This window comes from Tenrec ecaudatus, chromosome 7, assembly GCF_050624435.1.
Source record: "Tenrec ecaudatus isolate mTenEca1 chromosome 7, mTenEca1.hap1, whole genome shotgun sequence".
Lineage (NCBI taxonomy): Eukaryota > Metazoa > Chordata > Mammalia > Afrosoricida > Tenrecidae > Tenrec > Tenrec ecaudatus.
This window is the reverse complement of record NC_134536.1, coordinates 116990014-117004294: the sequence shown is the minus strand read 5'-3', so window position 1 is coordinate 117004294 and position 14281 is coordinate 116990014. Positions and strand designations below refer to the sequence as shown.

Here is a 14281-nt window from a genome sequence, read left to right as displayed (position 1 = left end):
AAACAAGTAATATAACTCAGTAGTATTTATTAATATATAAATAACTCTCATACACTAATAGAGATTTGTGTCCAAGAAATGTTGTCATATGAAACACGTGTTTTGGATTCAGTTTATGGATGCATAATGGTTTTAGGCATATTACTCATATAATAAATTCATGTTGTAAAGGGGTATGTATGAAATAAGAATGCACATTGATGTATTTTTGATAGGGAATAATAAATACTGGAAGAACAAACAAGGGCCTAATTAAAATGAACATATTTATGTACCTTTTCAAACTAAGAAGTCTTAAAAATCTTAATTTCAACAAAATTTATAAACCTAGTATAATTTCTAGATAGCTCAACTTTTCTCAAAATAAAAAATGAGTAATATCTTTAAACCTATTGGTTAAGAATATTAAAATAATACATTTTTTTTGTCTAGATAGGAAATATAACCTTTTAACTCTGACTTCATGTTGGCTAAAATGGCACTCATTCAAACTCATTACAATTGTTAAACATATATTTTTTACCGAGTAAAATATTAGGAAAGCAGCCTTTAAATAAAAATAAATCTCATACTACATTATTAAACAAGGATTTTAAATACATAAGTCTTAAGTCATTGGGTCAATCATCGACGTGTTAAGTTGGTACTCTGTTTGGCATTTTGCTTGCCCCTCAAGGAATGAATACATCCAATGTTATATCATATGTTTCAGGTCTTAAGGGGATTTAGATTTGTATGCTAAACCTTTTTTTTTAACTTATAAAATTTTGTAAATATAAAAAGAGTTTGAATGTCTAGAATAAGTAGCCATGTCCATATATATATATAAACACGGACACATACACACACACACACACACATACATATCTCCTTTGGAAAGAACCATGATGGTGCATTGTTTAAGCAGTCAGCTGCTAACCAAGAGGTTAATAATTATTAGGATCCATCAGTGACTCCGTGGGAAAAAAGACCTATTGATCTGCTCCCTTAGAGATTACACACAAGAAAATCCACAAGGCAGTTCTAGACTGTCATATTGGGTCATCATGAAGATGAATAGACCCAATATGAATAGACCACCATCATCTCTTTTTATAATTTTTCTTTATAGACCGAAGACGTCTTACTCTGATTTTCTTGTCCCATTCACGTAACGTATTGCCTTGAGTAGCTCATACTTCCTTTTCCGTTCATTCTTTTCCATGCTAGAGACTCACTCTTGTTTAGGTCTCTTTTCCTCTTCTCCCTACAGGTGAACTCATCTGACTGCCTGTGTTAGTATGGGTAGACTAGAGAAATAAGTTCACAAGCACGCATATGTATATAAGGGACAGGTTTATATATAAAAGCAATTGAACATTGAGAAAACATGCCAGCCCAGTCCAGATCAAGTCCATAAGTCTGACATTAACCCATAAGTCCACCAACAATCCATAAAGTCCTCTTCGGACTCATGAAACACCTGCAATGACGCTGAATGCAGGACAATCACAGGCCCATGGGCAGAAAGTCTTTGGATCCAGTGGTGTTGTAAGCATCTCAGGGCTGGCAGGGGTCTCTACAGATTTCCCAGAATTCTCAGGAGAAGGCCATGCCCACAGAAGTCTCGTTGGCTATGTCCAGATTGACAGCCTGGACTCCACCCCTACACTCTCAATCCTTTAATTGACACCAGATTAGGGGACTACCACACAGCCGCATAGCCAGTTTCTAAAGCAGCACGCTGCCTAGAACTCAAGGCCTCATTCATTCTTTCCAGACTCACCTTTTACTGCTCCCTTATCCACATTTAGTCCATATGAAAAACTTACTGTCCAGTGAACCAGACCAGAACGTGTGTCCCACTGCTCACATGTGGCCACTCTCTATAATGCCTTTCCCTCAACTTCAATTTCTTCCTGACCAAATCACAACTCTCCTTGAATTGATTTATAATGCAGCTTGCACCTTCAATGGAGAATTTTCCAACTTCATACTATCCTCTTTCGGTGGATCTCGATGTACTCGAAACATTGCTTCACTCAATGGTGAAACAAATTCCAATCTGTCCCACCCTTCCAGACACAGCCACAGTGCCTTACGTTGTTCTTCAGAAGAGGCTGGAGGTGGTGGCTGCAGGGAACACTGAAAGAGACTAACAATACACTATGAAAAACTGGTGCATTATGGGGGACTTGTGTCTGAGGGGAATTTCTCTTCTTACTCGTAAAAGATTCTGACCTAGCTCCTGTAATATTTCGAGCTAATTCCAAGTGTGCTTTCTGTGTTCACTAACATATCCTTTATGCCTTTCTTCTTCCCAGGATGTGACAGTCCCTCACAAGACTCTTTCTCTCCATCCTTTATATCAGACCAAACTCTATCCTCCTGCTAAGTCCCTGCTGCATCCACAGAGTCTCTCCCATGCTGACTGTCTTACCCCAGGACCATTCAGTCATTTGTCTTCCTTCTCACTGAGTGATGGACAGGAGAGTTCTCATACTCTGTTCAGTCACAATGCATATAATAAGGTGAGAATCCCCTGCTGAAATGAGAACTGTTTTGTGCTGTGAACCTGTATGCTTAATTTGTAAAGTTTAATATATATATTAAGAATAGTCCAATTTGTTTTAAAACACATTGCCTAGTAAGAAGATGATAATTGGATTTAGGGAACAATAACTTATTTTTATTTTCAAAGCAATTTCCTTATTTGCATTCCTCATTGCTTCATGTTCTAATTCCAAGGCGGGGAGGGATTCAGGAAGATTCCCAAGAGGTTACAATATACCATCATTAATCTACGTTCTAGTATTAGTTCAGTTTTCCTTTAAATCTTTTAATAATATCTGTTTAGATAACCAGCAGGGATTTATTTGAAAAGTAAAATTAATATTTCCATTTTGAATCTGCCTCTATATCCCATCATACACAGTAAATGATAGGCAAAAGGAAATATGAGAGGAAAGGAAAAAATACGTAAAGTGTGTTTAGAGTTGGCTTTGGAATGCATGGAGCCCCGGTGCGCTGATGGGCTACTGACTAGAAGGACTGCAGTATCAACCTAGCAGCCACTCTACCGTAGGAAGATGATGCTGACTGGTCCTACAGAGATCTACAGCCTCAGCAACCCTGTGGGTCACTATGAGATGGAATTGACTTGATGGCGGTGGGTTAGTTTTGGAATGTAATCATGAATGTTCTATCAGAAGCTGGTTTTCAATCCCAGGTGGCACTCAAATATGTTTCCTTTTCTTCTGTGAAATCTTGGCTGCTGGGGACTCTCAGAATCTGAAAATTTCCTGAAAGAATTGACTGGTCACACTCAACTTAGAGTAAAATCTTTAAACAATCAAACATTTATTTTTTTAAAAAATCATTTTATTGTGGTCTCATTCAAATCTTATCACAATCCATCCATCCATCCATTGTGTCAAGCACATTTGTACATTTCTTGCCATCATCATTCTCAAAACATTTGCTTTCTACTTGAGCCCTTAATATTATCTCCGCATTTTCCCCCTCCCCCCAACCCTTTCCTCATGAGCCCTTGATAACTTATAAAATTATTGTCATCTTACACTGTCCGATGTCTACCTTCACACACTTTTCTGTTGTCCATCCCCCAGGGAGGAGGTTATATGTAGATCCTTGTAATCAGTTTCCCATTTCTACCCCGCCTTCCCTCCACCCTCCAGGTATTGCCACTCCCATCACTGGTCCTGAAGGGATCATCTGTCCTGGATTCCTTGTGTTTCCAGTTCCTATCTGTACCAATGTACATCCTTTGGTCTAGCCATATTTGTAGGATAGAATTGGGATCATGATAGTCGGGAGAGGAACCATTTAAGAACTAGAGGAAAGTTGTATGTTTTGTCATTGCTACGCTGCCCCCTTACTGGCTATTGACATTCCGTGATGCACACCTTCCCAACACAATTGCTGAAGGCTAATGTGTGCATAAGCAAATGTGGTGAAGAAAGCTGATGATGCCCAGCTATCAAAATATATAGCATCTGGGGTCTTAAAGGCTTGAAGATAAGCAAGCAGCAATCTATCTCAGAAGCAACAAAACCCACATGGAAGAAGCATACCAGACTGTGTGACCACGAGGTGTCAAAGAGATCAGGTATCAGGCATCAAAGAACAAAAAATCATATCATTGTGAATGCAGGTGAGTGCAGACTAGAAACCCAAAGCCCATCTATAAAACATTTATTTTTATAAAATATTTTTATAAAGTTTCAAGGCATTAATATTGGAATTTTCTATAGCTGATGAAATACAATGATGTACTAGGAGTCAATCATGGCTTATGCTTCTGAATATCAGATAACAATATTCCTGAGATTTTATTTTAGAAAGAAGTTAATAAACTCCGGCTAAGCACATTTTCCAAAAGATTAGAAAGTACCGTAGGAAGGAAAATTAGCCTTTATAAATTTGACAAACTAGATGGTAAATCCTAAATCAAGCAACTATTGCCAACTAAATGATTTTGGACAAAGTTCAGGATGACATTATTATGACCTTTGGTTATTTTTCACTCAGTCTAGGGAAAAGAAGTATTTCTGGGAAAGTACAATATTTAAAAATAATTTTATGTTATTTGAAATTCTTCTTGATTCAGTTTGCCAATTTCTATGAAATCCATTTATTTATTAAATAGCTAATAATTCTGATAAAACATCCATTTTCTTATAAATTTTAATTTAGAGTAGGGTTATGATTACCTTTTATAGAGCTCAATTGCCTTGAATAGTTAATTATTTGGAACAGTGTTTCCTGGGACTGTTCAGAAAGGAGAGAGTCAGTGTCTTATCCATATGTTATCCTTTTCTTGGTCAGGCTAGGAAAAACTAAAATCAGAATTTGGACAGTTTTATCAGACTACACACTTTCTAGAATAGATTTTATAATTTAGAAACTGGATTTATTGGTATTGATTAGATACCTACTTGCATCTAAAAAATACTATGAGGTAAGACACCATTCATTGATGGAAGACCTCCAGTGTTTAGTGTCAGATTTGGTTTCTCTTCCTAAAATTATAAATTACCTAATTCGATATCTCTATTTACAAACCTTGTGTTATAGATATTGGCTCAGTAGCATACTAAATTTTTTATTTCAAGTACCTTCATGCCAGAATTGCAAAAACAAATCCATCATCTAAACCCTTTCAAATACCCAGAAGTTACCCCAGGTGTAAGCTTCTAACTACTCCCCAAACTAAAATCTCTCCGCCTCCCCATGGAGCACTATGAAGAACTACATTGACTGGATTTACCAATCCATGGGGAGCCTTTCATCTGGGTCTATGGAAGATGTTGAATGGCGTTCCTTTTGTGGTGTCCAGAGTACATTTTCTCCTAAATATTGATTAAATCCCTGTCCCCAAATCTCCATCCCTACTTATATCTTTACGTGTAAGATATAATTAGATTATATGAAATCATATAGTATTTTATGACAGCACTCATACTTTCCTTTTTATTTTGAAATGAACCAGTACGTCCACCTTTCCCTCTCCCCCGAGTCTCATGAAAGGAACCCCTCCCCCCCATACTTCACTCTTACATCCCCACAAGTATTACAGTCTGGCATGTAAGAGCAGGATGTGTCAGTCTGCCTGGGTTCATTTCTTAGCCCCATTCCTTCAAGCCGATGATACCAGGAATGTCATTTAATTTCTGTGTGCCTCTCTTTAACCATCTGTAAAATGCTAATAATTGTCTACATCATTAGAGTTTTATGGGGATGTCCTTTTTTAAACATTTTATTAGGGACTCATACAACTCTTATCACAATCCATACATATACATACATCAATTGTATAAAGCATATCTGTACCTTCTTTGCCCTAATCATTTTCAAAGCATTTGCTCTCCACTTAAGCCCTTTGCATCAGGTCCTCTTCCCCACCCCCGCTACCTCCTCCCTCATGAGCCCTTGATAATTTATAAATTATTATTTTGTCATATCTTGCCCTTTCCGGCGTCTCCCTTCACCCCCTCTTTTCTGTTGTCCGTCCCCCAGGGAGGAGGTCACATGTAGATCCATGTAATCGGTTCCCCAGTTGGAAAGGGGTTGTTCTTTTTCTTGTTGATTGCTTCTGATTCAATTGGACTCATGGTGACCCCATGTGTACAGAGTAGAACTGTCCCATAGCATTTTTAAGACTGACTTTTCAGAAACAGGTAACCAGATCTGTCTTCCAAGGTACCTCGTCTAGGTGGATACAAATTACAACCCTCTCAGCTGGTAGCCCAAACCAGTGTTTCCCAAAGTGGGCTTTACTGCCCCTCTGGGGGGTGCTGGAATGATCCACTCATTACTAATCCCCTTCGAGTCACTCCCAACTCCAACCAGGTAGGTCTGAGGAGAACTACCTTAATGAGCTTTGGAGACTGGAAATCTTTAGCTTGTAGAAAGCTTCCTCTCTCACCAGAGGAGCAGCTGGTGGTTTCAAACTGTTGAACTTGTGGTTAGTAGCCCTACACATAACCTGCTCTGCCACCAGCTCCTCCAGAACAATCCAGGAAGCTGAAAAAGCAGAGAACTACACTTTATCCTGGATGATGGGCTTTAGTGCAACCATTTTTAATTTCCCGGGGGACAGGGATTAATTATTTTTCTGAAAAGAGAGCAGTAGGCCAAATAAGTTTCGGAACCTATGGTCCAGACCTTAATCATTTGTACCACACAGATATTGGGGTTATGGGGAGATATACTAATATGTTTAAAGAAGTTAAAACAGTTCCTAACAGACTTTTAAAGGCTTTAAAATATTACCTTTTATGATGACTAATTCTTCCCAATGATACTCTCCATTGCTCTCTGGAATGTCCAGTCTTTCTGCGCTAGACTCCATCCCTAGAAAAGCAAAGCAATATACGCACTTCCATTACCCATCCTTTTCCTTGATGCTGCTGCACATCTAAGAAACTTCAGGGCTCTGGGTAAAGTGACCAATAGCTATTAGATCCTCTCTGCAAACTCACTCTTTAACCACTTCTTGAAAGCATTCTGACTTTCATCTCTAGCTCTACTGAAATTGCTCTAAAAAATAAGCTGCCTGTCAGCAAATTCAGTTGGATTTTCTCTCATTTATTTCTCTGAAACAGTTGATCATTTTCTCTGGAATTTTGCTCCTTTCTGATTCTTGGGATAATATGTATGTTCCCTCTCTGAGACTGCTCCATCCATACGTGTGTGTGTGTGTGTGACTCTTCCTCTTCTCTCTAATTGTCTTAACTTTAGATGGTCACCTACCTGCAGACTTTTATTTGCTAGTTCTCAATCCACAATTCAGGCTTCTGCATCCTCCACTGAGATCTGTGTTCTACCTCCAGCTGCTTGTTTATCATTTCCCTTAGCAAGTCACGTGGTCCCTCAACCTCACTCACATCCTCCCAAACTAGCTCTGCTCTGAATTTCTTACTTTTGTCATTAATGCTGCAATTCTCAGTCCCCCAAATCAAAATACAAGTTATCAGCTATACTTTCTGCTTTGTCCTTAAATGAAATCTACCACATTGAATGGATCCTTCCCTTGTTATACCTGGAGGTAAGTGTTTATTCCCCCACTACTCTTGGTTTTTATTTACTTAAATAGATTTACTTATCCTTTCTTCCTTCCTTCATTGTCATTATTCATTCATTCATTCATTCATTCATTCACTATCTCCATATAAATGCACCTTTTCTTCCTTCCTTCTTTCTTCCTTACTTGTGAAAGCCATTTTATGACTTTAAGACTAAGTTTAAATTACTTTATCTTCTCTGATATGTCCCCTTGTGCATCAACATTCAAAATAGTATTTTTCTATTTTCAATTTCTGTCATCCTTGTTTGAGCTTTTCATCAGGTGAACATCATAGATTATTTTGTATTTATTAGTTGCCCTTGTCTTTGTGTACAACTAGGGTCATGAGCAATTACTGTAGTATTTTGTACAAGATAAATAAGACCCAAATATTCACAACTTGACTGTTAATATGACTATTATGATAAATGGAGAGATAAATGAAGTTGTCAAATAATTTCATATTGCTTGGATTCACCATCAATGGTCCTGGAAGCAGCATTCACAAAATCAAATAATGAATTGCATGGGGTAAGTCTGTTGCACAAGACCTTTTTAAAGTATTGAAAAGCAAAGATGTTCCATTGAACATGAAGGTAAACATGACCCAGGTGATGGATAGTATTTCAATTGCTTCATGTTCTGGTGAAACGTGGACTTGCTACAAGAAAGACCAAAGAACTATTGATGCATTTGAATTATGCTGCCAGTGAAGAATGTAGAAAGCACCATGGTCTGCCAAAAGAACAAACAAATCGGTCTCGTAAGAAGTACAGCCAAATAAAAGAAGAAGAGGAAGGACAGCCACGGTGCTCCTTAAGGGGAAGGATGGTGAGACTTTGTCCGTGTGTTGCGGGCACGTTGTCAGGAAAGACCGGTGTCCGGAAAAGGACATCATGCTGAGTAAAGTGAACAAGAGGAAGTCCCTCCTGAAGACTGCTTGACCTGATGGCTGGACAATGGGATCAAGCATGGGGACAATTGCGAGGACAGCGCAGGACCAACAGGCGTTCCCCTCTGTTGTGCACAGTGTCCGTAGGAGTTGGAACCCACCTGATGGCACGAACCAAAAACCCACAAAAGTCAGTCACTGACGATGGGATTTTCTACAACGTAGCAAGGCACTCATTATGTTCTCGTGAAGAATGGCTCCTAAGGTGAGCCAATTTATTCCTTGGGAGTCCAACGTACTTGCGTGATTAGGATAACTTCTATTTTAAGCAGGAACTGTATCCAAGTCCATCTATACACTTGCCACTACACACAGAGTCACCTCAGCCCATTGTAGATCTCTCTTTTGTTGAGAGCTGCATTTAATTTCCAGGGACATTGGAGATAAGAGACTATGTGGGCTGGGGATATGGTGGCGGGAGACATTTATTCTCTTTGGCTGTATGTGCGCTCTGGAATCCAGAGACGATTCCTCATTACTGTGTGGTATTCATCCATCCGTTCATAGAATGCAATTCATTGCTACATCTTCCTGTCTGCCCTGCACAATGTGCTCCCCTTGGTCTAGGTCAGTTTCTTTTATTCCTCAAAGCATGCATGGGCAACAGTCACTGCCTGCATAGTGAGAACAGCTGAACTCTGTGAGATATTCAGAATAGGCTTAGGCCACTACACTACACATCCTTCTCTGCTTGTCCAAGCTTTGCCATTGGGAGCTTAGCAACACCCAGGAAGTAAAGCACTGGCCACCGTTCTCAAATTCTTCTTGTATCATCTGTATGTACATGCAATTCTCTTTCTGCTACCCTACCCCAACCACATATATATATATGTGTGTGTATGTATACATATATATATATATATGTGTATATATATATATTAGATCAGACCACCATTTCTTGGATGTTATGCATGTTAGTTTGGGCTTCTCCTGAAGTAAACACTAAGAAGAGGATGTGCGTGGAGTGATCGTTGAGAAGTACTTCCAGTAAGCACGAGTTAGTAGATTGGGAATCCATAACCAAGAAGAGGAGGCATACAATCCAGAGTGTGTTCCCAAGTAAGCTGTGAACTATACTGGGGCTAACTGAAACCTGACCATAGGGAGGGAATCTGGGAGAAAGTGTATAACAAACACATAGCTGAGAGTCAGGTTATCGGAGAGGCACTGGAGCTAGTGTGTTTATCTATCAAGTCCTGTCAATCATTAGCAGAAAGGATTGTCACTGCACCTGGGGAACATTAATCCCCAGAAGGAACCCCTTGGCAAAGAGAAGCAGGTGCCGGCAGTTTGAAGTCTGAGGGTGGCACTACAATGTTATGGCCCGAGATGACATAGATGGGTCAGTGACATATTGCTGCATGCTCACTTAAATGTCATGTTTATTATACATCAGCCCTCAGTCCATAGCATAACACATTGCTGCATGCACACAGAGAGACACACACACAGATATATGCATCTACAAGGAACACCCCGATGATGCTGGTAAGTAAGCATTGGATTCTGAATGCAAGGTTACGGGTTCCAATCCCCCAGTTGCTCCATAGGAGAAAGATGAGTCTATCTGCTCCTGTGACTTAGAGCTTACAAAATGCTCTTAAGGGTTTCTATGAGTCGGAATCAACCTGATGGCAATGGGCTGTGTATAAGTGTGTGTATATACACACACACACTTAACTATATGCTTATATATTCAAACCTTATTTTTACTGTATCACACACATATATGTTTGTGTTTCAATGTGAAGATATATGTGTGTATCATACACATATACACATATTTTTGCTAGTTACATCAAATTGATTTTATGGCAATCAGTTTTATGGCAATCCCTACCACCTGTCTGTCAGTTTATCATAATATGGTGGGGTGTGTATTGCAGTAATACTGGAAGCTACGTCACCGGTCTGTCAAATGCCATCAGGGTCACCCAAAGTGGACAGATCTCATCAGAGCGTCCACACTAAGACTGACTATGAAGAAGGAATAGGTTATCCATTGATGAGGATTTGGGCATGGACCATGGCCAATTTGGCCAATAACCCTTTATGGGAAGCATCAGAAACATTGTCAGCTATTTAAAACCTCATGGAAATAACCAGAACTGTGATGGAGGCAGTGCCAGAAGATGAGCCCCTCGGGTTGGAAGGTACTCCAAAGATCACTGAGGACCAGCTGCTCTCTCAAAGTACAATCACCTATAATGGGTGGATGAGTCATGCCTATGGGAGGAAAGTCGTCAGCATTGTCATTTGCTCTTGGGATAGGACTCACATTGAGAAGAAATGGCTTGAAACATCAATTACTAATCAGCACGTGAACTGGACCCATAGGTGCCATCACGGTAAATGGAGAAAAGACTCAAGATGCCAAGGATTGGGTCTTATTGGATCCACAAACAATGCTAATGGTAGCAGCAGCCAGGAGATCAAAGGACCCATTGCATTGGGTAGACAGCCAGAATTCTCCTGAGAGGTAAGGATGGCAGCGTGGCTCGAGTACGCTGTATACCTTGTCAGGCGAGAACCATCCCTGAAGAAGGACATCATGCTTGGAAAGTAGAGGGACAACAAGAAAGAGAAAGACCGTCGACAACATGAAGTGGCATGGTGGCTACATTGACGGGCTCTAACATAAGAAAAATCGTGAGGCTGGGGCAGAACCAGGCAATCATTTTAATTGGCTCTTTGAATAGAGTCACTATGATGTGAAACTGGCTCGGAGGCACCAGACAACAGCAGCATGGTTGCTGCGTGCAACTGCTGCAGCGAGTTAAAGGCTGGGGATTGCGGAAGCCGATCACTCAACTTATCTTCTGAGATGCCTCAAAGTGGGTTCAGATTGTCAGCCTTTTGCACACGCCTCAGTCGACAAGCTCGATTCTAAGTCGAATGTCTGGCACACCAAACCTTGGCTATCGCACAAAAGAGCAATTTCTTAACTTTGGAGGTATCTTCAAGACTCTGTATGTTGCTGAACAATTAGGGATGCAAATAAATATGTATCTTGGTGTGGGGGGTGTTGTCTATTTTAAACACCCCATCCATAGTTACTTTGCCATTTTCTTCAATTTTGCAATGCATTTCAATATTTTTACCCGCAATGCTGCTAAAGTGCCATGTATACCACATTGGCTTATGCCCACATGAAGATCTAGGGGATCCTTTCATTTTGAAAGTCAATTCATTTAGGAAGGTTACTATTCCTAAGCATGGCTACTTACAGATACATGAGTATATGTGTTGATGTGTCACAGAAGACTTAACTATTTTCTTGGCCATTACGTGAGAAATATAATATGCAGCTCTAGCAGATCAATAGAAAGTTTATAAATCTCCGTTGCTTTTCTTATTTTCTCTTTCTTCACTTTTATACAGTCATTATATCTGAGGGAGACCTGCCTTTTAAAGGCAACCCCACATTAGCGCTTTTCTGGCCTTCTCTCCCAGCACCCCGATTCAGACACGTGATCCCCTCTTCTTCTCTTGACTACATAGCCAAACTGTAGGCTGCGCGGAGTGGAAGTTCTCTCTTGTCCTTTCCCCCACTGAGTTTCTTCTCTGCCTTCTTGCACCAGCAACAAACAAGCAAATGCTTGCCCCATCTATGAATAGAACAGGGAGAAGTGAGTACCAAGCCCGCACAGCTGGGATGACTTTTTCCTCTGCTGGCAGGAAAAAGATTGGGATTTCCTAAGCAGGAAAGTTCTATTTACAGCGAAAGCTTGAAAGGTTTTACAAACATGAATAGGATCTTTATAGACAGAGAGACAGCTTGGAAGCCCCAGGAGAAATTCACAGACATCTTGAGGACATTTTAACTTTCAGTTTTCAAAATACACAATTGGGGCTTCGTCTGTGACTGTGCAGTTATTGGCTTGACTTGAAGTTTTCTCAAAGATGCATTAGCCCGTGCTTTGCTTGTGACTACACATCTGTTTCTCTCCCATTTACCTTGAAGGCTAGAAGAAGGACTGATTTTTTTCCATATGAGCCCCGTTGCTATTAAATTTCACGATATCTTTTCTAAGAAGCTGCTAGTTCTAGTGTACCTTTTCCTAGCACATCCAATGTGAACATTTCTGTACTCATCTTTGGAGTGGCCTCTCCAAATGACCCCTCCCACTCTAGGTTTCATTTCTGAGCATGAGAAATCTATGTACTTCTCACTTTATTCTTCTTGCTGAAAGAATCCTGGTGGCGCAATAGGGTAAGTGTTGGATTGCTAGCTGAAAAGTCAGTGATTTGAACCCACTTACTGTTTTGTGGGAGAAAGATGGCAGTTTGCATCCGTCAAGATTTGCAGTCTTGAAAGGCCTAGGGGCAGTTCTACTCTGTGAGATAGGGTAGCTAGCAGTCAGTATCAACTCAACAATAGGAATTCATTCTTTAAGGGATTTCAAATTTATTCACATATGTATTCCCTTTTATTTCCATTTCTCACTCTCATCTTCCTATATCCATAGGTAACCAATCTATGGTATTTTTAAAAATTCCTTTCAAAATTACATTATTATTTTGTGTACACATAACCTGATTTACGTAAATGGTATTATGCCATAAACTTCATTTTTTTTTTTTTTGGTCTGGGTCTCTCTCCCTTACGTGTGATAGGAAGGTATCAGGCTTGGTTCTCAAACTTTAGTCCTGGGACCCAAACGGGCTGATTGGATAAGAGGTATTTGGGAGCTTTAGAAAAATGAAAATTCCTGAGCCCTTCTTAAGATTTCTAAACTAAGAGCTTCCAGAATCTATTGGATTAAACTACCTTCAAAATTTTAGCTCCTCTGAAATCCTGTGGTTTCCCTATGCTAGAAAATATTTCCTCCTTTGGTTTTTCGATTCTCTAATGATTCAGCCACATGATGAACTTCATTATGAAATATAACTGGACAGAGAAAAACTATTAAAATGGAAATACTTAGAAGTGCTCGGCTATAATTGACTTTTCTCATAAAACTTGTGGTAAGGAAAAGGATAGGCAACTGATCGAGGATACATGAGGTCAGACTTCGTGATTTATTTACTTATTTATTTTTATTGGAGTTAGTTATAAAATGTTGGTTGAGCTCTTAATCAAAATTGCTCCCATGTGCTTGTAACATTTACTGTTGGGTATAGGTGTTTACATATACAGAGTCCATAGACATATTGAATCAGAAAAATCATTTTCCTGTGCACTACTTTAATTATTGGAACTCATTTCCTTTTGGAAAAAAATGCTACAGCTGCTGCCAAGATATGCTTTCTTATGATTTACTTTTTAAGAAATCCAAGTACCTTCACTATAAAGCTTTAAAAATGTAACCATCTTTTGCATTAAGAATTACGTTTTTGCTCAGAAATATAAAACATTTTTGCTTGAAATGTATTCTATCTTTATGATATGCCAGTCGATATTTACTGATCACATTTTATTAACTTCTTTTTCAGGCAGCTGCTCTTGAGAATGCAGATTAAGAATAACATGGCAATATAACTAGTCCGCAGTGAAGAAGTGGTGGGGGAGGAGGGGAGAATGAGCGAAATGGATGTGTTTCAATCCAATTCCACTCATTATTATCTCTATGTCCTTTTCTATGAAAATCATCACCCCACTTATAATAAGACAAGGGACGTCTTCTATTAGAATTGTGAGGGTAGCGACCTAACAAGGTTCTTTTTAATGTACAATTTAGCCTTCCTGGTTCGTGTAAAAGTTCACGTGTTCAACTAAGAGGTCAGAGGTACAAATCCATCAATGGGCCCTTGGGATAAAG

At 39.5% G+C, this 14281-nt stretch overlaps 1 protein-coding gene across 1 annotated transcript in view; it reads left to right on the top strand.

The window, feature by feature from the left end:
- Positions 1 to 13982, top strand: part of MLIP (muscular LMNA interacting protein) — a 148136-nt gene extending 134154 nt beyond the window's left edge. Inside the window, exons 12-13 of the mRNA XM_075553769.1 lie at positions 2304 to 2510; positions 13956 to 13982. Coding sequence (XP_075409884.1) covers positions 2304 to 2510; positions 13956 to 13982 — 234 coding nt within the window. The remainder of the gene's footprint in view (positions 1 to 2303; positions 2511 to 13955) is intronic.
- The last annotated feature ends 299 nt before the right edge of the window (positions 13983 to 14281 follow it).